The sequence below is a fragment of the Talaromyces amestolkiae genome, assembly GCF_001896365.1.
Source record: "Talaromyces amestolkiae strain CIB chromosome Unknown scaffold30.1, whole genome shotgun sequence".
Classification (NCBI taxonomy): Eukaryota; Fungi; Ascomycota; class Eurotiomycetes; order Eurotiales; family Trichocomaceae; genus Talaromyces; species Talaromyces amestolkiae.
The window spans coordinates 21,732-45,692 of NW_024468066.1; the positions used below are offsets into that span (position 1 = coordinate 21,732).

At 46.4% G+C, this 23,961-nt stretch overlaps 7 protein-coding genes across 7 annotated transcripts; 4 read left to right on the forward strand and 3 right to left on the reverse strand.

Annotated features, from left to right (window-relative positions):
• Positions 1 to 38: 38 nt before the first annotated feature.
• BHQ10_010172 (uncharacterized protein) lies at positions 39 to 2,173 on the forward strand (the record flags this gene model as incomplete). Its single annotated transcript, XM_040872773.1, has 4 exons — positions 39 to 361; positions 417 to 1,012; positions 1,071 to 1,802; positions 1,866 to 2,173. 4 exons carry the CDS (start codon positions 39 to 41, stop codon positions 2,171 to 2,173), a joined length of 1,959 nt encoding a protein of 652 aa, XP_040738674.1.
• A 698-nt stretch (positions 2,174 to 2,871) lies between these two features.
• Positions 2,872 to 5,424, forward strand: BHQ10_010173 (uncharacterized protein; the record flags this gene model as incomplete). Its single annotated transcript, XM_040872774.1, has 2 exons — positions 2,872 to 3,759; positions 3,811 to 5,424. The coding sequence occupies 2 exons, from the start codon at positions 2,872 to 2,874 to the stop codon at positions 5,422 to 5,424; spliced, it is 2,502 nt and encodes an 833-aa protein (XP_040738675.1).
• A 5,986-nt stretch (positions 5,425 to 11,410) lies between these two features.
• BHQ10_010174 (uncharacterized protein) lies at positions 11,411 to 12,306 on the forward strand (the record flags this gene model as incomplete). The annotated part of the gene is made up of 3 exons (XM_040872775.1): positions 11,411 to 11,553; positions 11,653 to 11,884; positions 11,938 to 12,306. The coding sequence occupies 3 exons, from the start codon at positions 11,411 to 11,413 to the stop codon at positions 12,304 to 12,306; spliced, it is 744 nt and encodes a 247-aa protein (XP_040738676.1).
• A 787-nt stretch (positions 12,307 to 13,093) lies between these two features.
• On the forward strand, positions 13,094 to 15,736 carry BHQ10_010175 (uncharacterized protein; the record flags this gene model as incomplete). Its single annotated transcript, XM_040872776.1, has 6 exons — positions 13,094 to 13,238; positions 13,299 to 13,926; positions 13,988 to 14,247; positions 14,297 to 14,431; positions 14,480 to 14,570; positions 14,617 to 15,736. 6 exons carry the CDS (start codon positions 13,094 to 13,096, stop codon positions 15,734 to 15,736), a joined length of 2,379 nt encoding a protein of 792 aa, XP_040738677.1.
• A 182-nt stretch (positions 15,737 to 15,918) lies between these two features.
• On the reverse strand, positions 15,919 to 17,367 carry BHQ10_010176 (uncharacterized protein; the record flags this gene model as incomplete). Its single annotated transcript, XM_040872777.1, has 1 exon — positions 15,919 to 17,367. One exon carries the CDS (start codon positions 17,365 to 17,367, stop codon positions 15,919 to 15,921), a length of 1,449 nt encoding a protein of 482 aa, XP_040738678.1.
• A 1,248-nt stretch (positions 17,368 to 18,615) lies between these two features.
• BHQ10_010177 (uncharacterized protein) lies at positions 18,616 to 19,284 on the reverse strand (the record flags this gene model as incomplete). The annotated part of the gene is made up of 1 exon (XM_040872778.1): positions 18,616 to 19,284. One exon carries the CDS (start codon positions 19,282 to 19,284, stop codon positions 18,616 to 18,618), a length of 669 nt encoding a protein of 222 aa, XP_040738679.1.
• A 2,338-nt stretch (positions 19,285 to 21,622) lies between these two features.
• Positions 21,623 to 22,315, reverse strand: BHQ10_010178 (uncharacterized protein; the record flags this gene model as incomplete). Its single annotated transcript, XM_040872779.1, has 1 exon — positions 21,623 to 22,315. One exon carries the CDS (start codon positions 22,313 to 22,315, stop codon positions 21,623 to 21,625), a length of 693 nt encoding a protein of 230 aa, XP_040738680.1.
• Between the last annotated feature and the right edge of the window lie 1,646 nt (positions 22,316 to 23,961).

Sequence of the window (23,961 nt, forward strand, 5' to 3'; positions counted from 1 at the left end):
AGAACCATCTTAGCAGCACATTTATCTATTTGAAAACTATGCTCTGGACACGGGGCGCTTCTCTGCTGTTGGCGAGTGCGATCTTCCAAATCTCCTCAGCCAACTTCTGGGTTTCCCCATCAGGAAATGATTATGCCGATGGCCAAAGCGCCAGCACGCCTCTGCAGACCCTGACTGAGGCTCAGAAACGTGTAAGGGGAGTCAACTTGAATATGAGCGGCGACCTTCATGTTTACCTCGAACCAGGTACTTACCATCTGACCAACCCTCTCGTCTTCACATCTGAAGACTCCGGCTCCAATGGGCATCAAATTGTGTGGCAGGCTACAGACATTCCTGCTGGTGTTAATATCTCTGGAGGGTATGCCTCTTCACCCTCTTCTGTTCTTCTCAACGCTGACTGTTGCTGCTCTAAGAGTTCCCATTACAGGATGGTCATACTATGACCAGGGCGCTAACATCTGGCAGGCTCCAATCCCCAAAGGAGCAAAGTCTCGGCACTTCTATGTCAACCAGCAACACGCCGTACGCTCGTCGTACAACCTCTCTCGTAGCTCCTTGAGTCTCATGGAGGAAGGCTTCAACATTACTGACCCTAGCGTCCAGTTCCTTGCACGCGCTCCAGGAATCGAGAAGGCTGAACTCCGCAGCCGAGGATCCTGGACCGACCGATATATTCCGATTCAATCTGTGGTTGGCACATACTTGAAGATGCACAATCCTGCATTCAACAATAACATCATTGGATACGACACATTCATCAGTCCCTCCGGMACCTATGGTGCGCTATGGATCCAAAACCTCCTCAGCATTCTCAACGAAGTCAATGAGTACTACATGGACGAGGATAAGTCCATTATTTACTACAAGCCGGCCGACGGCGTCGACATGAATAAACAATACTGTATCCTGCCAAGCCTTGAGGTTCTGCTGATCGTGGCGGGCAGGTCGTACGAAAATCCTGTCCACGATCTCACTTTTCAGGGTTTGAACTATATGCATACGACTTGGAGTAGGTGGATTGTCTTAAGCAAAGCTGGATGGAAGCCTGACTGGGCTAACTAAATCAGATCAACCATCAACAAATCTCGGCTTCGTTGATCAGCAAACCGGAGGCTATCTTGGCGAGGATTCTGTCTACCAAGAATGGATTGGTGGATTTCCATACTGGCATCAAGTTCCAGCGTCTGTACAGGCTAGCGCTGTCACCAACGTCAACTTTCTGAACGGAAGTATGGTCGCAATTGCGAACGGTCTGGGTGTCGGGAATGACCCCAGCGGATGCGCTTTTCCTGGTATTGGTCTTGGAGCATCCAACGTCACAATAGCTGGAATGCTGTTCACGCAGGTCGGTAACCAGCCCGTCACTGTGGGAGGCGTTCAGGCAAATGCTCACCATCCCGTCAACCCTTTGATGACCAATCAACGCCTCACTATCACTGAAAATATCATCTTCGATATCGGACAAACACACTCTGGTGCAGCAGCTATCGTGTCAACGTATGTGACTGGCGCCGTCATTACCCACAACGACATCCGCGACGTTCCCTATATTGGCATTTCCTATGGGTGGGGCTGGGGTTCAAACGATGCCGGAGGCAATCCTGAGTACACCGAACGGGGCTTATACAATTATCAGCCGATTTACAAAACTCCCACCACTTTGAAAGATGGCCTGGTGGCAAAGAATCTGATTTCTGACTTCGGTACCCTTCATACCGATCTTGCTGCCATTTACACGCTGTCCAAGAGTCCATCCACCTACACGACCCAGAACTGTGTGGGGTATGGTAATGGCTTTCGTAAGTGTTGACCGAGCACAGGTCATGGATCACTGCAAAAGGTGATACTGACTGAAGTCTTAGCTGGCCTCTATCACGACGAGGGTTCTAGAAACTACGTAGACTTCAACCAAACATTAGTTACCGGCAACCGATGGCTGTTCCGCAACGAGTACGTTCCAATGACGACGGGGAATCTCACGATCCACGACCTATATGTTCAAGGAAACCCGGAGCTCGGAACCAATAGTTATGGAGACAATATCTACAACGTCACTCAGTTTAGTAATGTGGCCGACCTGCCCCAACAATTCAAAGATATTTGCGCCAATGCCGGCATTCCACCGGGTCAGCGTGCGGGTCGACCTGTTCAGCAACCCCCTATTAGCTAAAGGGCTATGCTTTGCCGATGGAGCGGTACTCGTGTGCCACGCCCACTTATTCAACTGATGGATTTGTTATTGAGAGGTAACCATCAGTGTTTTGATCATCAGATCTTAGATCTCATATTCGGTATATGTGTTTAAGGAATCTAATTGATTACATTCCACGATCATGCACCTCCATAGCATAGCTTGTGATTTCCACCATCGCTCATAGCCGGAAACAGTCATATAAGACAGAGAATAAGCGAACCAAGGCCGATTGAGATATTCCCATAACCCCCATAATCTCATACGCTCTTCAACTCACAAAGTGTGAGCAGTCAAAACGGACGATCTCCGAAATTTGCGTACACTCCAGCGCCAAGACTATGTACAATAACCTTCAAGCAGAGGGTCCTTTGTCTCGTTAGTAGCGCACCACAAAAAATGTCCGCGGATGATTTCTCCCAATTAGAGGCATGTTTCTCCATCAAAAATTAGCCGTGCTTCCATGTTCTTTACCTTAAGCAGTATCTTCGGGACTTTTACCCCAGTGCGTAATTTAAGTCTGCAATCCAGTGAGACCTCCACATTAGTGTTGATATTACTGGATTACACTGGATTGCACAGCGGGAAAGCCAGCGCTCTGGATGTAGTTATAACCATGATAATGTCCAGCCGCTGCTGCCCTTCCTGGCATTCGTTGACTACCTCCACTGAAAGCCATGATGCTACCTTCGCTGTGTTTGCTCCTCTGTGGGCCGATATTCACAAGCCTTGTGTCTGCCATTGATTTATACGTCTCTCCCAGTGGGTCAGACAGCAATGCGGGCGGAGCGGGAGCACCTCTTCACACCCTTACCAAGGCGCAGCAAGTAGTCCAGAATGCCATCGCCTTGTCCATGACTGAGAATATTACGGTCCACATTGCTGATGGAACTTACATCCTGTCCAAGCCTCTGGTCTTCACTTCAAAAGATTCTGGAACGAATGGATACACCATCAATTGGAAAGCAGATGGTTCTAATGTACTTATCTCTGGTGGCCTGAAGGTCACGAATTGGACGGCTGGATCTAATGGCATCTATTCCGCATCAGTCCCGACTGGCACGCTATCACGAAATCTGTATGTTGGTGGAAAAGCTGCCAATTATGCACGGAGAAAGATCATGCGCAACGACTTCTCTTACGGCAACACGGGCATGTCATGGAATTCTTCTGCCTATGACTGGCTGATGTCTACTCAGGGCATCGCTAATGCAGAAGTGCGTTTTATTAACTCCTTCACAGACCGTTATGCGCCCATCCAATCCGTTGGGAACAGACAACTAGTCATGAAGCAAAACTTCTGGGCCAATCAGATCTGGGGTTGGGATACTGTTAACAGCCCCTTTGCCGATTTTGGTGTCTGGATCCAAAATGCCCTGGGCCTGCTGAGCGAAGGTGGCGAGTTTTACCTCGATTCCGCTGGGGGAAAGGTTTACTATATGCCGTTGAATGGGGAAGATTTGACCACCATTGACACCTGGTTGGGAGTCAGTGAGACGCTCATAGCGATTGGCGGGACCTACGATAGTCCGGCGCATGACATTTCATTTTCAGGACTCAACTTCGTATGAATCTCCAGACTCTACCACTTATCTACATACTGATTCCAGTCATAGGCACACACAACGTGGCTTAGGCCTGGCCAAGGATATGGATATGTCGACCAACAGACTGGCGGCTATATTGGTGAGAACGTGACTTATCCCGCCTTTGAAGCATCAAGGCCACATTGGTATCAGATGCCTGGCGCGATTCAAATAAGCGCCGCAAACAGCATTGCCTTTTCGGGTGGAAGCTACACTCAGCTTGGCGCAGGTGGGTTCGGCATTGGAAACGACCCAAATGCCCACATAACTGGGGTCGGTCTTGGTGCAAGCAACGTTGCTGTTACAGACGGATACTTCACACAGGTTATGGGTAACTCTGTCTGCGCTGGGGGAGTTCAGGCAAACGCTCACCATCCCAGTGACGCACGCATGATCAACTCTCATATAACAATATCAGGCAATATCTTCTACAACTCATCGTCTCTTTTTAGCTCGACGGTGCCAATCTTTGTCACCTATATTCAGTACTCCACCATTTCGCACAATGACCTCTATATCTCTCCGTACTCGGGCATCTGCCACGGTTATGGTTGGGGTTCCAATGATGCAGGCGGCAGTCAAACATACATCGACCGTGGTCTTTATAACTMCCAGCCACTCTATCAAACGCCTACAACGTCTCAGAATAACCTGATCGAAGGGAATCTTGTCCATTCTTTCGGCCTATCGCACACCGACTTAGGTGCCTACTACACACTTTCCAAGAGTCCGTCGACGTTATTGCGCAATAACTATGCATATGACTCCTCATGGTATGGGTCGTATCTTGACGAAGGTTCAAACTCTCTGGCATTAATCGGAAACGTTCTTCTCACCAATGGTAATTGGTACAATCCAAACCAAGGTGCCGCCAACTCCGGGATGCATACCGGGAACAATACTTTGATTGACAATTATGGCCATACCGGGACACAGCTGGGCAATGCACCTGGAGGATCTGGCGATTTTGGGAACACGTTCATCGATAATTACCTGGTTTCCGGTCTCTCACAAACGTCGGAAGGGGCGCAACGTGCAGCTTACAGAGCAGGCGTTCTACCGGGTCGGCGAGGCAACAGACCAGTCTCAAATCCGCAAATTCCTGATGCGTACCTTTCCATAGGCTCAGAGAATGGATATCTGGCCGTGAATATATCCAATTTCGATGACGTTGCTTTTACTGGGGTTACATTCTCTGTCTCCGCTAACAGTGGCGGGKACACACTTGTTCCCGTCCAGGTCCCTAACTCGGTCCCTCCTGACAGTTTTGCTCTAGCCACTTACATCGTTGACGGCACACCTGGGCAGCCAAGCTTCTCAGCAACAGTAAGGTATACGAATCCTAGGACAGGAGCCTCAAACAACCTTTCTGCCAGCGGACAACCATCGATTTCGTTCAACCAGCCTCCGCCTACTTCCACCAGCACCAGCACCAGTAGCGGCACAGGAACTAGCAGCACCACGACAGCACCCACTACTATAACGTCTCCACCTAGTACAACAACTACAACCTTGAGTGTAAGTGGGGGCTCCGTGCAGACTCACTGGGGTCAGTGCGGTGGTAACGGCTGGTCCGGACCAACCTCCTGTCAACCGCCGTACGCCTGCTCCTCGCAAAATCCTTGGTATTCCCAATGCCTATGAGAGGCAGTGTTATCAGCAGGCATAAAGCTGTCCGAGAGAAGTACTTAGGGGTTGATGGCGTGGATTGATGCATGGTGGACGCTGCTTTGGTAGATGCACTGTTACGACCAAGGAGCTACTACAAGGAGGTGTCATATTATTGGTTGTTTGGAGGTGGAAAATATACTTCCAATTATATGTGATCTGTGCCCGTTCTGACATCTTGTTTCATATATCCCCCAACTACAGTCATTCATTATCCTTTCTTTAGTGATCCATTATTGTATATACTCCTAGAGGTTAGCTAGTCCTAATCCATTCACTCATTGCTCTGACATATTGATCAAGATCGCAACATGGTAGCATGTCGTCATTCATTCTAGAAGGCTTACAGAACAACTTGCCCCAGGGTATCCTATTTCCTCCAAGGCATTCTGCTTGCCCTAGCGCATCCCATTTGCCGCAGGGATACGTACTCGAAAAGGTTTAAATTGTTTTTATATGTAAATAAGGATATATTTATACTTAACTATTAGTCTTGGAAGTGTCACGGTGCCAGCCAATAGGAAGCGCCGAGGCTTACCCTTGCGGGTATATATAAGCGTGCAACCCCGACTAATGCCGTAGGCATTACTTGTGTTACCTTTTAGTATAGAGGGTTGCTGCTAGCTGGTTTACACAGCCCGTGTCAGCCCGTCGAGCTCTGCTACCTTGGCGATTAGGCCGCTGTAGCCCCTGAGCCGGTTATGTGACCGCAAGCTATATAAATCTCTGCTTGTCCTGAATAGCTTTTGTAGCTCCTTGAGTTATATCCTGTCTCTCAGCTGTACTCAATACTATATAAGATAGTCTAGCTATAGTAATCTATATTAATTCTTAGTCTATTCTAAACTATCTAGTCTTATATCTTAATATTATATAGCTCTACTTATTAAAAGTTTATTATTAAGATATTTACTATATCTATATTTCTAACCCTAACCCAGTCAGAGAGGAATGGTATACGGACTATTTACACTACTTCAAGCTAATAGTGTGGCACTGTCAAAACTTAGGTAGATTAAGGTCGACTCTGCGAGTTCTCTTTCTGGTCATTGGAGATGAAGTATATCTTTTGCCAGGAAAGACTCACAGCGGACGTTCGTATGGAAGCAGCAAAGTATGAGTTCAGTATCATTAGGTGGCGTTGAGCTGGTGAACAGCTCAGGGTTATGGCTAACAAAAACTGCAGGAGCTAAGTGTGACAGCCGTACACGGGATAACGTGTGAAAGTGCTCAGGCCAACATAATCATATTGGGTAGCGGTCAACGAGAAAACTAAGCATGGAGAGGAAAATAAAAGACTATGTGTCGAGCTGAGCGCTGAGCCATATATATAGACTTCACAAGCAAGGGATGTTGCCAGGGCTTGGTATTGGAAATTACGTTGTTCGGATTTTCAATATTCAACAATGATCTAAATCACTTATTAGAACCTACACTGGATTATAAACGTTTCCAAAAGGGATAAGTAGGCGGCGCTATTGGAAACTGTTTAATCGATCTTTTTCAATTTATTTTAACTGTGTTTTGAAACTATAATAGCGGTATAGTAGTATAGTCTTTTATTGTGTCATCTAAACAAGAAACATCTAGTAATCTTAAACAGAATATCTACCCCGAACAGGAATACAGAGACAGCAAACGGATTGATCATACTGACCTAAGTCGTGCTAGCACCAATTCGCACCAATAGTGTTCGTTCCCGTCTAGAGTCAGTGTGCGCTCTCGTTTGATGTTAGTGATATTTCCATTTAATCTTGGTAACGATCCGTTTGGTGCTGTAAGAAATCCCGTTTGGTGTCGTATGCACCGTCTTGTGTTATAAGGAATTGCGTTTGGTGCCGTATGACCCATTTGGTGTTGATAAGAATCTTGTTCTGTAAAGGGTCCGAGAAGTCCCGGAGAGAAGTAGTAAACGATTGTGTTGAGGCTAATATTAAGGTACATCCAGTAACAAAAGAAAACGAGAAAAAAAAAACCTTACTTCCGCTGACTGGCAACAGAATGAGAGCCTGACACTAAGAACACAGGGGAATATTTGCTATCTCCATATTGGGCCACATTTCAATTCTAAACTCTAAACTCTGAGTGAGTGGTGAAACCCAAACGAGAACACCTAGTGTATTCATATGGCAACATCCACGCACTAGTCCTAGTAGTGAGTGATTTGAAAACTATCGTACAAAACAAAAAAAGAAATACATGTGCCAACTTTGTTCCGGATCTAGCCATGAATTCCTTGCTCTTTCTTATGTAGAATTCACACTCTTAGGCATAGGTACAGTTGATATTCTTCAACTCATTGTGATGTGGAGAGTCACCTTGTATCATTAACGGCCGAGGCTGTAGAGCTCAAAGTCGGATAAATCCAAACGACAGTGGTGGATATCACAACCACAGTAACTGTTGAAAGCGAGGATGAGCTTGCAGTGGTACTAGGTCCGTGGCAGGGCCAGCCGAATCTGGCCGCGCCGGTACAAATCGAAAATCTACGAAACCTAAGAGTTGCGCAAGCTGTTGTTTGGAGAAATTATTTCAAATTCGTCTCGTCGCCTAATACTCGAAGTGAAAACGCTCAGGGATTCCATCTTAACGGTCGAGTAAGAATTTAGTTGAAGAATAGACAATGCACGAACAGCGTTCTTCTAGGGCCTTTCCTAAGATCAGGCGATCTAATTGTAGTGACAGCTTCGGACAAATTTCGAGATGAGTTTTGTTCCATGCTGAGGACGGTAACCTAGTCGAATCTGATGTTTTGATATAAAAATTGAGATATGGAAAATTGAATCCAGACTCTGATTTCAAAATACCAGATCGCCCACAGGGAATGCAGTCAAACCTGGATTCATGGTGGGTGGCTAGCCTACATCAATGTCTGAGAAACCCAAGTCCACTCTTACATCACCAGGCTTTGGCAAGCTGAAGCCTAATGGGACGGGAAACTCCGAGGCAATATTTTACCTCTTGATTGCTTAACCCGATCAGAATTAATCTTACCTTCCATAATTCCCCTGATACTTTGCCGCTGCAGGAGATAGTAGAATCCTCATTTCATCTAGCAAAAAGTGACGCCACAATAATTTAGATCAAACTTGTGAGGTTTTTCCGATCAGATATCTCAAGCGGCATTGAGAATAGTTGTTAGATATAGTATTTCGGCCTTAGTGATGAAGGTCCAGCTTTGTATGTCACAAGGATCTTAGGGCCTTGGAAACTTGCTTGCGCGATTTCTTGCTGGCAAACTTTTGCTTCTGTAAGAGGAACAGATTGGTAAAGTGATCAGCGTAAAGTGGGCATTCCTTCGAATTACCTTTTTTGCGGCTTTCTATTGTCGTTTATATCTGCCAGTGCCTGAGGCTCCAGACGAGGATCTTCAGGAGCTGCCTCAGCGGAGTGCAGCAGCGAATAATGCTAGGGTCCTTGGAGTACCTGTGATTATGTGACGCTTATGTTAGGTGTGTGGTCCCAATTCTTTTAAGAAGTTGGGCAAGAAGCACATGAGTCCGGTTTTCCGGACTTCAAGAGAACGGCTATGTCAAAGTAAGTAAATGCCAGCCCTTCTATGACTATGTTAATATGTTTTTGCCACTAATTTTTTCTTTTGCTTGCTGCTTTTTTTAAACTCTCAGTTATTCACGTGTCGTTGGGTCAGCCGAGAGTCGACTGTTCAATGGGCGCTATCGCGATCCTTTACGTGCATCAAAACCAACTCCACATCCTTCGTTGTCAGCGCATATTGCGGAGCACGATTTGCATATTGTCTGAAGAGGGATCTTACTCAATATTAAATATCTTTGGACACAATATCTTTGTGGCGCGGCACATAAGCACCAAGGCGGGCGCCAGAAGATAGTCCAATCTGATATAAAAACGTAATTTACGCCTTGACTCGTCCGTGCATGAAGACTAGATTGTCTAATAACCAGTTACATCGCTAAAGATCGAGGAAATCTTTAATAGTGAAGTTGTATTTGGCCTTTTTGGCTTTTGATATCTCCCTGTCTTCCACCATCGACGTTCGGATAATTTATCGTAGAAGATCTATTAGCGAGTAATCAGCTTAAGAAAGATTGCCAAATAGCAGACCTTGAAGACCTAATATTGGTCTTTCAATACGATTTCTTTTCTAGATTGGGCTAACGCTGCGATGACCCGCTCGGCATGGTCTATCATGAAGGATAACATGGACGAGTAGCCAGTCGCCCTTGTGAGGAATTGGCATACCATCACATGTGCTGCTTTAATTCCAGGAGAGCAGGTCTTGTCAATCTAGAAGTGACGCGGTCCTGAGAATAGCTATTGTCTTCTATAAATTTATATATGATTGAATCAGCGTCTTAGATATTCTAATACGAAAAATGAAGTCTTTCAAGCATACTCTAGAAACAACTCAAAGCTCTAAGACTTTTTGGTTGTAATTTCACTGGCAGGAAGAGAGACTTTATCTTTCTTGATGTAATGAGTTAGGTTATATTCATTCTCAGCGCATTGTTCCTATCTTCGTTTCTTGGTTTGACTGATACTGGTTAGTTGAGCTTTATATATATGTGCAGTATTTGCTATAAATATAACTACTATTAACTCTTAGTTCTATGTGGTATAACAGTCTTTATAATAGGAAGAGTAACATAACTTCTAAACTTTCAATTATCAGCTTTTATAGCCTAGCTAACTTAGTCTATCTAGCTAGTGTGATAATATTAATTAGTTTAAGCCCTACATGATGGTTTATCTTGTTTCAACCTAAAATCTATTGTGACTGAGTTGGCATAGCCAATAATTTACCTCTTATTGAATGAGTTTTGTCTGTTCTACCAGGATTCCGTGAGTACATCGTCCCTGGCGCTTAGCCATTTCAGCGGTTCTTGCAATCGGGCGCCGTAAGGGTAGATTCGCCCCAAAATCCATCAAGGCCAAAGCTTCATCTAGAGAAAAATTGCGCAGCCTGCACATTCTGCGCAGGCTTAATCTTCACTTCTATATTATAATATCCAGGAATTCACCGGTGTTGAAAGATATACCTGCCTCTAGGGAAAGCGTTCATTAATATTTTCGACTTGCGTGTGTAATGATAAAATAGAGCAAATTTTCAGTAGGTGCCGCGGCTCCATAGCTGTGATTTTTGGGCGACTAGATTGTGCGCTTCCACCTAGCATGACCCCAAGAAAGTGAGGGGGAGATCCCTAGCTTGTACTGATCGTGACCGGTGATAGAGATGACAATTAGCCCGCAAGAAATAGAGGGTTGTGGGATAGCAGCTTGGGACGGTGCGGATTCTAGCCCATGTGTATGGGCCTCACGTTCTATGGTGCCACCTGTTGGGAAGAGAGGGGAAGGGGGAAGGGGAAAGGGGATGGTCGCCTTCTAGACCGCCAGTGCGTTGCGATCGCATCAGGGAGCGCTCTTCGAGTGATCAGTGAGCGCTCAGCATCGCTCCGGGAGCAGGTCGCGCGTGCTCAGTGAGCACTCCCGGAGCGCTCGGCGGTGATCCAAGAGCGCTCCGAGATCCCAGGGTGAGTAGTCACGTGCCGGCCCATTAAAGCAGCGGTGCTGGGCGGCCGTCGCGACGCAAATTTGTTACCTATAATGTACCTAGGTAAAGGCGAATCTCTGAGACTCTCCCACACTTATCTCGTTGGTGCAAATATAACAATCGGGCGCCAACACGTCTGCAAATTTCCACTGTTGAGATCATCAGCCTGTTGATCATAGGACTTGTCATATTCGGAGTAACTAAATAACTAGAGGAGTATAAAAAAGGTTCTCCCCGACCTCGGGGGATCGTCGGGTTTCTGGTGGAACCACAAAGAAACAACTGCGTAATTTCGACCCCGCCTTACCTCACTCCTCTATACGACCTCTCTTGTATAAAATTCTTTATTGAATTATTTCTCTTCTCTTCTTTCACCCTAACCATCATCTCTTCTCAATTCAATCACACAACAGACAACCTCACAACGACAAAATGACCTCACACGGTCCCGGTTCTTGCTGCTACAAAGGCGTCAAGCATGAGGGCCAGCCCGTCGGCAGCATCTCCACCGTCAACGATATTGAGGTTTACACCTCTTACCCCGAGAATAAATCCACCGACTACGCCGTGTTGCTGTACGTATCTTCTCTTCTGTCTAAATGTTCTCTGCAGTTTCCGAATATTCCGACCACAATTGGTGCTGTTGTGTTGTCTAACGTTGCGATGTGAACCAGTCTCACCGACGTCATCGGTCACAAGTTCAACAACGCTCAGCTCATCGCCGACCAGTTCGCTGCCAATGGCTTCTTCACATTCGTGCCCGATCTTTTCCATGGCGACCCAGTTCCGTTGAACCGTGGCGACGATTTCGATTTTGCCAAGTGGAAGGAGAGTCATGGAACGGAGGTTGTCGATCCTATCATCGAAGCTAGTATCACCGAGCTGCGCGAGAAGTACAAGGTGAAGGTACGATCCTGTTTTTCTAATGAGTAAGATATATACTTATCGAATGGCTTCAGAAAATCGCCGCCGTCGGCTATTGCTTCGGCGCCAAATACGTCGTCCGTCACCTCCACCCCAAACAAAACAAAATCGACGTCGGCTACGTCGCTCACCCTTCCTTCGTTGAAGCCGACGAGCTCAAGGCCATCGGCGCTCCCTTTAGCATCTCCGCCGCCGAGACCGACCAGATTTTCCCCGCTGAGAAGCGTCACGAATCTGAAGTCATCCTCAAGGAGACCGGCCTCCCATACCAGATCAACCTGTACAGTGGTGTCACCCACGGGTTCGCAGTTCGCGCCGATTTGAACGACAAGGTCGCCAAGTATGCAAAGGAGAATGCTTTCTTGCAGGCTTTGTCGTGGTTCGAGGAGCACCTTAAGAATTGACTCGTGGCGAAACCGGCGTTGTAAGCTACGGTTTCTGTATGTAGGCGTGCCAATAAGCCATAGAATGCTTTCTGTATGTAGACATGCCGTTAGACGATGACAATTGATGACTGTACTTACACATGGAATTCATATATGATATCTCAAATTGATTGATACCGACAAGATGGCATAACCCTTAGGAGTGGGATTAAGCCTTTAAAGTCGGGCTAGTGACCCATTATGAGGTCACTAGTGCTTATGCTTTCGCCAGAAACAGACGACCTTAGACGATGCTCATTCTTTGCATACATACTAAGTACTAGTACTACCAAGCTGTCAGATTTTAGCCTATTCTAGAATGGATAGCCCTCCGACTTAACACCGAAATCCTGCCGAGGTATCCGCAACGTTGAGAATCAGCCCAACAACATCACAATTCCGCCAATCATGATAGAAATAAAAATATATATAAGAAGCGTGGTATGTAAGTACCCACTTAACGCCCTCTTGTGAAACTAAACAGGGCGAAACATGCCGTACATACTGTATATGGAGTACGTCCGGCGATTGCTCGGCGTAGCCGTCGCCGAAGCACGAATTGTGGGCATCCAGCTGACTCTCATGACTCTCTTCATCACGATCTGTACTTTGCCAGCGGTGAGTTGATACTCAGCGGCTAGTCAGGCCAGATACTTTCTTTCTTCTTCATTTCCTCTATCACGAACCGGCCTTTTCCCTCCCAGTCATACGATATTACTACCGACACTGGAAAAACACTGGAAAACATACGAGAAACAGCAATATCATGGCTTCGTCCACAGAATCCGACAACCACTCTTCTCCCGATTCGCGAAACAAGACAAAATCTGGTGCAAACAGGAAACTACGTATCCCCAAGGCCTGCTATCCTTGTTATAAGAGAAAAGTCAAATGTGACCGCAACTCCCCGTGTTCGTTGTGTGTAAAGAGGGGTTATGCCCATCTCTGCACATTTACGCACCCATCCACAGCGACAAAAGAGAGATCACTCAGTCGAGGAACTCGTCAGCATCATGAGACCAGCAATAACAACAACAGCCACGGCTGTTGCAGCAGCAAGAAAGAATCACCTTCCGAGACAGAAGCCGGAAAATTTACTGTCACTGATGGTGGAAACGTACTCATCGATCCACAGGAATGGCAGAGTATACAGGATAAACTCGCAAACTTGAGCCAGAGTATGCATTCGCTTCGCTCACGACTGGAAATAGCATCGACACCGCCACCGGTGCCACAATTATCGACATCGCCATCATCAAGTTTATCTACTATCGACGGAAATAATCTTCACGCATCACCAGTTACGATACCGAAATCATTACTTACGCCTATCGACGAGGAAAGGGCCGGCGATGGGGTGCGCACTCGAACCGCCTTAGGTGGATCCCCAGTTCATTGCGGATCAGAGTCTATTACTGCTTTTGTACTTGAAAAGCCGCATCAACGTGCTATTTTCGGTGAGGATAGCGTCCTGTCGCAATTGGCGCTTGATAATCAGTCGGCAACGTATCCGTTTTTAGACCTGTGGTCGTCAAATATTACTTCGTATAGTAATGAATCTGTTTGCGCGGCGCTTCCGGATGACAGTGTTTGTCGAAGGTATTTCCCGTCAGATACATCCCGATGTTAGGAAGAGTCGAACAGCTAACTCTATTATCAGACTAATACGATCTTATCACGACGTTCGCTTGACACTGTACCCCGTTATAGCCGACTTTGACGGCTTCCAAAAAGATGTTCAGACCCTTCTCGATAACAGAGCGTTGCAAGGTTTATGCGCAAGCAATCCTTTGGCTCCTTCAATAGCACCGTATGGTTGCAACATCTCCTTTATAGGAAATTTGTTTGCTATACTTGCGTCTGGATGCCAGGTCTCTGACTTTTCGCACAAGGAGAGGACGTCGATGTGTCAACTATATGGTAGGTTTCGCAAACTTCACGCTATGATATAATTTCTGACATCTTTCAGTATCGTGTGCGTATCAATGTCTGCGGAATAGTAATTTCTTGTCTCAGCCTAGCATGGAGGCTATCCAGACCTTGTTGATAATTGGAGATGTTCTCTCGTATAATATGAACCCGGGTATCGCCTATGTGACATTCGGTATGTTCCATATTCACGATCTATCTTGCACTCATGCTGATCTTTCAGGTGTCGCCCAACGCATGGCATTGACTCTAGGTCTTCACGCCGAATCCTTCCTATTCAGAGACCAGAACGCCAACCGACGGCAAGAACTATGGTAACTTCCACCAATTTTTTTATTGTTACCCATCTGACTCTCCCAGGTGGTCCATGGCCTGGCAAGACAGCCACTTCGGCCTTTCCTACGACCGTCCCATCGAGACTCTCGCACCAAGCCCTCAGATTCCCCGAGCAGTCGACTCTCGTCCCGGAAACAGAGCTTACTTTGAGACAATGTGTTCCGTCATCTTTCTCATTCTTCGGCTTTTGCGCGAAGAGATCCTCGAGGGCAACAAAATCAGCGACCACACCATCCCCGCCTACAAAGTTGAACTGGACAAAATTTTAGCTGATGCAGCGCCTCATCTCAGAAGCGAAGATTACTGCTTCACGCTTAGAGACCATATTCAACGACTGACCCTCAAGCTTCGATCGTCATACCTAGTTTCCGAAATCTGTCGCCGATCGCTGAAACAGTCCTCAACCGGCAGTGGCAAGAAAGCCCTAACACCGCATCTATGTCAAGAATGCATTGACTCTCTCCTCAGCACCATCGAAGCCTTTATCGAAATCCACCAAATCATTCCTCACGGTTCGCGATCATGGATCCATCTGCACAGCGCGATCAGCGCCGCGTTTTTGCTGTCAGTTGACGAAGGCGCCCAAACCGAGCCGAGCGTATGGGCCATTCTCGAAAAGCTGGAAAATGTGTTTTCGGATTTGACTTCTGCTGCAAATCACAATGGTCATTACAACGCAGATAAGCTTGCTCATAGCCCTGACTCCATGGCTCGTGACTGGTCTTCACCACCACACTTTTCGACTCATCAGTCGACGGTTAATCACAACACCGCTGCACCACCAGCAATGGGTGATTTGTTCTCAGCGGATAACTGGCATTCATTCGGTCAGACTTTTATGCTCTCCGATTTTCCCTTGAGTGCAGACCCCATGATGATGATGGGTGGAAGTCCCAAAAACAATATATTAGGATTCGGAATGTCGAACGACTTTTCGCAATCTGTGCCCATGGTTGCAGAAGAGGATCGCGGCGTTGAGTTTCTCATGGGTACGTTAAACAGCTTAAAGAAAATTAATGCGGGGTTTAGAGCACAAAAAGCTGAAGCTAAGAGAAATGCGGTTGTGGGTGTCGAGAAGAAGCCCGCTGGGTCGTCGTGTTGTATGAGTCGGAGTAGAGAGGGGACGACGGCGAGATGTCATTAATGATTTACTTATACCTTGTAGGTAGTGCTCAATTAGTACATGAACATTGAGTCATTTATTGCATGTGGAAATTAAACCAGAGAAACCGGATTCAACTAGGTATATCTATCATCAGCGACCATAACTCAAAACAATCTTGAAAACACGCTATCAAATCTACAACCTGTTCATAACTCGTAGGATCAATGAGACTTCAACATCTGCGAAAAACAATCAATAACAGCCTGCGACGTCTCCAATTGATACTTCATCTTATCCACCTGCTGCTTCAACCTCAGATTCTCAGCTGCCAAGTCATTGACTTCGGTCTTGTGGCTTTCGCGTTCTCGCATTGCGCGGAGACCGAGTTCGGCGAGGGCAGCCATACCCGGTTGTTGCTGCTGCTGTTGCTCAAAGCCTCCACTGGATGCAAGGGCAGAAGAAGAAGTAGTAGTGACAATCTGCATCTCAGACCCTGACTGTTGCTGGCCCTTGGCGCTCTTATCGAGTCTATCGCGAAGATCCGCATTCGCAGACTCAAGCTCTAGAACCCGCTGCTCCAATGCCGCCGTTTTGGCCGTTTGCCACAAATCATTATTCTGATTCGACGACACAGATACCGACTGCGCTTTTTCCATTCTCCTATAGCTAATCGATGACGCTGATGGTGACGAAGTCGACGACGATACAGAAGAAGATGCCGCACGACTGTGGTTTGCCCATGTCGCCTGCGCAAGTTTGTTGCGTAACTCAATCACGTTCTGTAAATCGTCATCACGGAGTTTTTGGAGCGCTTCGTGTTGGCGGCGCTCTTGCGCAAGCAAGGTACGGATTTTGATGAGGTTTGAGACGTCTTCGTCCCTCAAGGAAAAAAGTGATTCTCTATTGGAGAGGAGAGTGGCGTTCTCGGTTTGAAGCAAGGTAAGACGGTGTTGGAGGGCTGTGTAGTCTGATGCCATTACCGTCGGGGACGAGGATTCGAGGAGTGTGAGTTGAGATAGGAGGGTATGCAGCTGCGTTGATAATGGGCCTGTAGGGAAGTTTTGCTGAGTTTCAGGAGTCTGGTTGCTGTTATTTTCGGGGTTGACGGCGCCAGGTCTGGCTGTCAAGGGCGGACTATCCGGTATTCCATGTGCGTTTCTGGGTCGATCGATATAATTGAAATCCTGAGCAGCGTGGAAAGAGACTAAAGAATCATGGATTCCTGGGCCGGGCTCATCGTCAAGCCCATTTACGAATGGTGATTTTAAGTCTGCGTCTCCCTCATCGCCAACCTCGACACCATCGATTAGAGAAGGCTCAAATCGCTCCGTTGAGAGGATGTGGATGTGCACTCTATCCCTTCCGGTTTGTTCAGCAGGGTGCGTTGCTGAAAATGCGGTTGATCCAGATGCTTGGCTGGATACATCATCGTCTTCTTCGTGACCAGGTGTGCTTGAGGATCTTGGGGAGAGAGAGGGAACGGAGTATTGGTATTTTTCGGATGACAAAGATGGTAAGGAACGTTGGTGTTTGCCGAGCCACATGTCTGTGGGATTTGGGTATGTGATTGGTTCTTCAGATGTATCGGATTTGACACTGAGAGTGCGCAGGTCGAGATTTTTGGCGCTGGTGCGCGGTGGTGGTGGTGAGGTGTGTTGGGCTGCCCACATGTTTGTTGATTAGGGATAATACCTGGTGGGAAAGACAATGAGTTGCTTTTCAGGCGAAGAGATGCACTTTAATAATCGATCTGTGTAACTTCTCAAGAAGATTCGACTAGAATCAATAGTCCAGTCTTATATGTTATTTCGAAATAGCACAACTACGAAGACCATTCAGGAGGCATACAGTCTGAGACACAGGCAAAATTTCCCAGTGACCTTGCATGAGACGAAGAGCGTCAGAATCGTTTTAAATACTGTTTTGATTTCAATAACAACTATTTTATAACATTTCATATCACAATCGCAAATCTGGAGTTGTTGTGACAAACGTGTTCACTGTAACAGGTGTGTCTCAGGTACCTGACATCACCCCCTGTGTATGGCGGCTGAAACCATTCCAAGAGATAGACAAGTCCCCTCTCTCTACAATCGAAGGTGGTCATAACCATAATGCTTAAGTGAAAAATAAAAAAAAAAATAAAAAAAAAAAAAAAAAAAAAAAAAAAAAAAAAACGGTATCGGTATGACATGGTTTGTTGGGTAGTATGGGCCTACTAGGGCTTCGCATTAATGCCCTAAGATCTTACTTCCCTTCTTAATATATGTTACATTTACATAGGTGACTATATGAAGCATATTTTCCCTGCCGGTTGGGGTTTTCCTTTTTCAGCTGCCGCCGCTTTTGTGAGGGCGCTCACGGTCCGGCTCACTTGAGTAGATTTCTGTCCGAACTCACGGTCCCGTGTCACGAAGCGTAGGATTGGGAGAAGGCTAGTCTGACAAGCTTACAGAGGTGAGCCTGCTTATAAGCATAAAGTATTTTTGTAACTATTTTAACGACTGATCCTGTAGAAATGGGGGATCCGGGGTGCCTAGCTACCTATATAGGGGTTGCTACGTAAGCGCTAGGGATAATAGTAATCCCGTTTCGTGCGTAGTACGAATCGACAGCGTACTACATCGCTGTATGGTGATTCGTAAGGTCGCTATTCAGACAGTAGCAAATTGTCTTATATAGTCACTGCTGACTTTCGGTCCTCGTTAACTAATTGTTCGATAGCAAGAAAAATACCCTTCTGGAATGTGCGTGATGCTCCCATGTAATGAGAGCTAGATAGACGAATAGAGAACATATCAAGTCTCAAACAGTGTATTGAAGTCCTAAAGTAAATGCCGCAAGGGTAGGTTCCCAGTCTGAAGAGAAAAAGACAATCATTGAAATTCATATTAGGATACGAGAGACTATCATCAGCCTTAAGAGAATACAAAGTCCACTAACGAAGGCCCAACAGTATACCCTTCAACAAAACGCTCCCCGATATCCCTCAAGAAATTATCGTAAGTCGTCTCCGGCTTATGCACACACAGCCCACACAGAAGCTTCTTGACAGATTCCTCGAACTCAAGCCGTGGAAGCGCCTCAACAACGGCATCATATTCTTCCTGAGTAATCAAGCCTCCAGGAAATGCCGGTCCCATAAAATCAACCGTGATCCCCATATTACACAGCGCAACTTCTCCTTCCTTGTGCTGCGCAATACTCGTCGTGGTATGTAGAGCAATGCTATCCCACACTAGCTGCACCTCTCGCGGAGTGAAATGCGGTGCCGCCCGGTTCAAGAACTCTCGGGTTGCATTTGCGCCGTCGACTTCGAAGCGCTTGTCTGCCGTCGCGAATGGGCTCGTGTGGTCCCAGGCTAGATCATGGAGGATGCATGATACGGCGTGGATCTCGCGGTTTATATTTGCGAAGTGTGGGATTTTGGAGGCGAGGATTGCGCCGAAGACCCAGGACCGGTAGACGTGGTTGAAGGACATGGCATCGTTGTTTTGACGAGCATATTCGAGGGAGGCTTGGATGAGCGGGGTGTCGATTAAAGTGACGCCGGCGAAGACTCGGGTTGTTGGAGTTGGRGCCGTCATAGTTATTTTTTTTTTTTTTTTTTTTTTTGCTAGATGTATGATTTTTGGACTATACTTCAAATTGATTCCTACGTTTATTATACGATTCTGCCGATAGAAGCGTTATTTATATACCTGTCGTCTAGTCCTCGCCGCTGCTTTCACGAAGTCTCACAAGAATGTCTCCTCAATACCTCGTCAATTCTGCCGCGGCCCGATTGGCCTCATCAAGTTAGCACCGGTTACTCAGAGACAATATACTCTAGTAAACCACAATGAACAAAAGGAAGCTGCATGGAATGGACTCGGAGGCCCATGTGCCGGCGGTCCGGTATGCCCAACATAGTTTAGCGCGGCAAGGAGGCCTTAAGAGAAAGCTTCTACCCATAGAACAATGTCTTTCTCAAAGACAGATATCCATTCCACTCGTAATGTCACCGCCTTGCCGCACATGTCGCCTACGGAAGAAAGCTGTGAGTGGCATAAATCTCAGATCCCGGCTAGGGCTGCCAGACCTGGGGCTAAATAAGTCAATCTAGTGCGATAAGACAAAACCACGATGTAAAGCATGTCTGAATGCCGGCCGCAGATGCGAAGGATATGATCCTTCTATCAACGGGGTCTTCGTCAACCTTGACCAGAGTAATATTAGAAACGCGAAGAAGCCTCTGATCTCGGAGGCCATCCGGTCTGCTAAGCAATGTGATGTCCACGCTGTGAACCAGTCACAGGAGTATTTCTCTGCAGTCTTTATTCATACCCTTGACATCTCACATGGTGAATTTAGAGACCACTTTTTGACCTTATGGACGCGGTTTCAAAGGGTGTATGCACGAACACCCGACAGCTGGTCTGTTCAGATTTCGAGCCTCGGTCTACACAACAGGGCGCTTGATCTAGCTCTCATAGCTCTTGCATCTATGAGACTGTCATTATGCGGCGAAAAAGAAAAATACGAAGTGCTAAGTCTATCCGCCTACAATGACAGTCTCCAGCTATTTCGGCGTCTGTTGCAGAAAGACAGCCAAAGGGGCCTCTTAGTCGTGATATCACTTATCTTCACACTTTTTGAAGCGGCTCAACAATGCCCAACAGGGATCTACCAATCTGGATGGTCTGGTCATTTGAAGGGTGCTCTCAGCCTTATGAAACGCCAAGGGCCCCGAGCCTTTCAGGCCGGTGGCTTCCATGTGGCCTTTAAAAAGCTAAGAGAGATGGCTGTAAGTGCCTTCCTTCCAATTTGCCATCAGGATGAATTACTCATCGAAAGCAGATCCTGCTAGCCTTGTCTTATCAAGATCCATCGTTTCTTGCACAGCCTGAATGGATGAAAGTCCCATGGGCAACAGCCCGGAAATCGTCGCGTGACCAACTCTATGATATCGCTGCCGAAATGACGGCCCTAAATTCAACCTCGAAATCCAGTGTGGGAACATGTGCAAAGACGTCCTGCAAGCATCGATACTTGTATAACGAATTAGTCGCTTGGCGGCGCAGGTGGTTTTTGACCGACTACCCGAACCTCCTGTCGCCGTGTCTGGGCTGCTATGAAGAGACATGTTTATGTCTCCCAGAGTCCAGGCTGTCACCTTCAAACGAGTTCTCTTACACTGGGGCAGAGTTCCTGGCATTACTGTTAGTGCTCAAGGTTAGAACGAAGGATGGATGCCAACTTGCTTCTGCCTTCAGCGAAAATGAGCTAATCCTCACACGAGGAGTAACATGGCTGCGAGCGGAGTTGGAACAATACCTTAGCCTGCATTGCTTCGGTCATGCTATTTCGGATGCGCTGGGGATCACAGAAGGGCGCTGTCGATCGTTGCTCCCGGTTTGGGCGCTATCCCAGACTGCCGAGGTCAATATTTGTAGCCAGTTGGAATGGTGGTCTCAATTGAATTCTCGTTTCTATTATGGGGTATCTTCATGCTACTAATGTTCAATCGACTAATGTATACGTTGACCAGGGCCCTCGAATAAAGATCCGATCATACTAGTAAGAGTGGAGGATTTGAAAGCAAATATTCATCTATGTTTTTGATTTACCAAGGAGTTGACAGAGAGATTGTCTCAGTCTCAAGTCCCACTAACGACGTGAATGGTAAGAAAATTCAGCTAGTCACGGAATCGTAACCGTTGCTTGTAAATGATAATAATTAGGGTCGTTGAAATAGCGCGCAGAAAACTATTGAATTATCGCATCAATAGAACATGATTATTTCTATCAAGAGCCACGATCACCTACCTTCAATCCTAGCAGCACAGCACCTGTGTATCCGGAGTTCACCTACTAAACAAGGGCAAATTAGGGCTGTTCTCTATTCTTAAAGAGATTTATTCGATGACATGCCTACTACTATAACTATGTATACACTCTCTTTCCAATCTCATTCAATTCCCGGTTCTCTACAATCGGGGTCGAGTGACCATCCAGCGCTAGCCGCAACATACTAGCAGCCAGGTGGTGGACCATAATGGAATTCGCCAGCTTGCCCACAACCCAAGTGCGCAGCAATGCGCCTTCCGGCTGAACGAACCCGGGTCGGGTAATATACACTTCAAACAGCCTGCCGGGTCTCGTCTCCGCGTCAAGCCGCAGCAGCTCATTCTCCAGCTGTCCCCTCATCCGCCGATTCTCAGCCAGAAACCATAGCTTTTTGGTTTCGTCCTTTTCTGGAAGCGCGCCACTCAGATACACAAATCTGAACGGCTTGGTTTTCGTCGGCCCCTTCAATTTCTCAGCCGAGAACTGCCTCGCGGTGGAAATGGCATATTCGAAGTTGATCTTGCGATTCAATTCGGCGGGTTTCACGGGCACGTTGGTGCCGAGGCAGTAGATGCATGCGTCTGCTTCTTGAACATGGGATAGAAGCCCAGGCGGATGATGGAGGAAGAAGTCGTCGTTGTCAACGATCATCACGCGGAGCTTTGCGTGCGAAATGTTAAGGTCGCGCCGGGACAGGGCAATGACGTCTGAGACTTCGGGATGAGCCAAGCATTCCTTGAGCACTTCGCGGCCGATGTAGCCAGTACTGCCGGCTAGGATGGTCTTCATGGTGATATCTCTGATATCCCGGGTTAAATAAACGACGTACGTGAGAATCTCCTGCTCTAAGGGAATTCCCGGCTATTTATTGATACAGCCGGATTGGTCGGCATGAAGCTGGGCCGCCGGAGGATTAATCCTCCAATGAGTTGGATATGAGAAACTTATTTTCTGTTATTCTCGACGGAGTGATACTCTTGTGGCGGGAAAAGTTTGAAGCATCTCAGAAGGAAATCCGCTCACGCTGATTGGCTGTTGCGCAATACCTGCCGCAAGAGGTTAGAGAGTCGGGKGTTTTTGCCTTCCCGAAGTTCTCTTCAGATTTCCATCACATCCTGACCAGATTGGCTAGGGAAGGGACGGCGCCCACTTCATGATCGACCATGATTTACATAGTAGATGGCCCTGTAGTTATATACCTAGTCAGATCAGAACAATCAACACCGCTGCGCGATCACGCACTTACTCCTGTTTTCTCTTCTTCATGTTTTGTATTCTCGTACGAGCTGCCTAGATAGGCGAATCTATATTGATTCGTGTTGTCAACTCTATTCTAGATCACGCTCAATGTAGCGATTAGAGTGGGCTATGTTGACTACGTTCCTTGTACATAGTCGACGACTTCCGCCGCTGTTGCAACATATGACTAGACACTTTAAATTCTGCTTACTGTATGAGAAATAACTAAGCTGAGTCTAGTGCTCCCAGTAGGTTGACTGATAAACCAGTCGAAGGCACTTTTAACACCTTAGACAATGTTATTAGAGCTTCTTATTAAAGATACCGCATATTCATGTGAGAGCGACGCTTCAATTTGGTAGTTAGTGAACCTTAAAATCCTACTGTAAGGACGTACAAACAGGAGTACCAAAATAAGAATATAATTTTGAGTATTCATAGCTAATTATTACGTCCTAGAAGAGTTAATTTGTTCCCTAGAGCACCAGGCTTCGATAGCACGAAGGCCAGTATTAATGAGGCACGGAAGATTTCCGCTTTTTACTTATTCTTGCATAGTAAATTTTAAAATCAACTATTTGGTAACACTTACCCACACAGCTTCCGAAATTCAATACATATAATAGAGCCCTATTAGGATACAGAAAGTCGTATCTTTGGTTTTGACTGGTATGACAGTTTCGCATTACCTTACATTATATTCTACAATACATAGCATAGCTATATGTTAGTGGTGTGGCTATCAAAGACAGATATACTACAATACCAGAATCATTTAGTAACAGTAATATTATAAACCAATCCTAAAACAAGGCCTTGCCTCTTAAACTTGTTGTTGTCAATTATTCAACCTGACTGAATCAATTGTTGACATCTTATCTAAGTCTAGTTAGTCTCTAGCAGAGATAGGATATACTGTATAGCTTCTTATAGTATAAAGTAAACCCGCTCTAACCTCATAGTGCCTGGAGGAGTATCTACGTCATATGATATAGGGATATCACACGTATAGCTCCTTTCTAGCATAGTCTCTGATCATAGTTGCAAGCTGACTACTATATAGTGTCGTACCATATTTCCCATTTCAGTTCTTATTAAGTATGGTCCGCAGTAGTATGGGTCCTGGACTATTGTGTAGGTAATTACTTACTTATTTACTGATATAAATGTGATACTTCAAAGTCACTGTCGGTTTA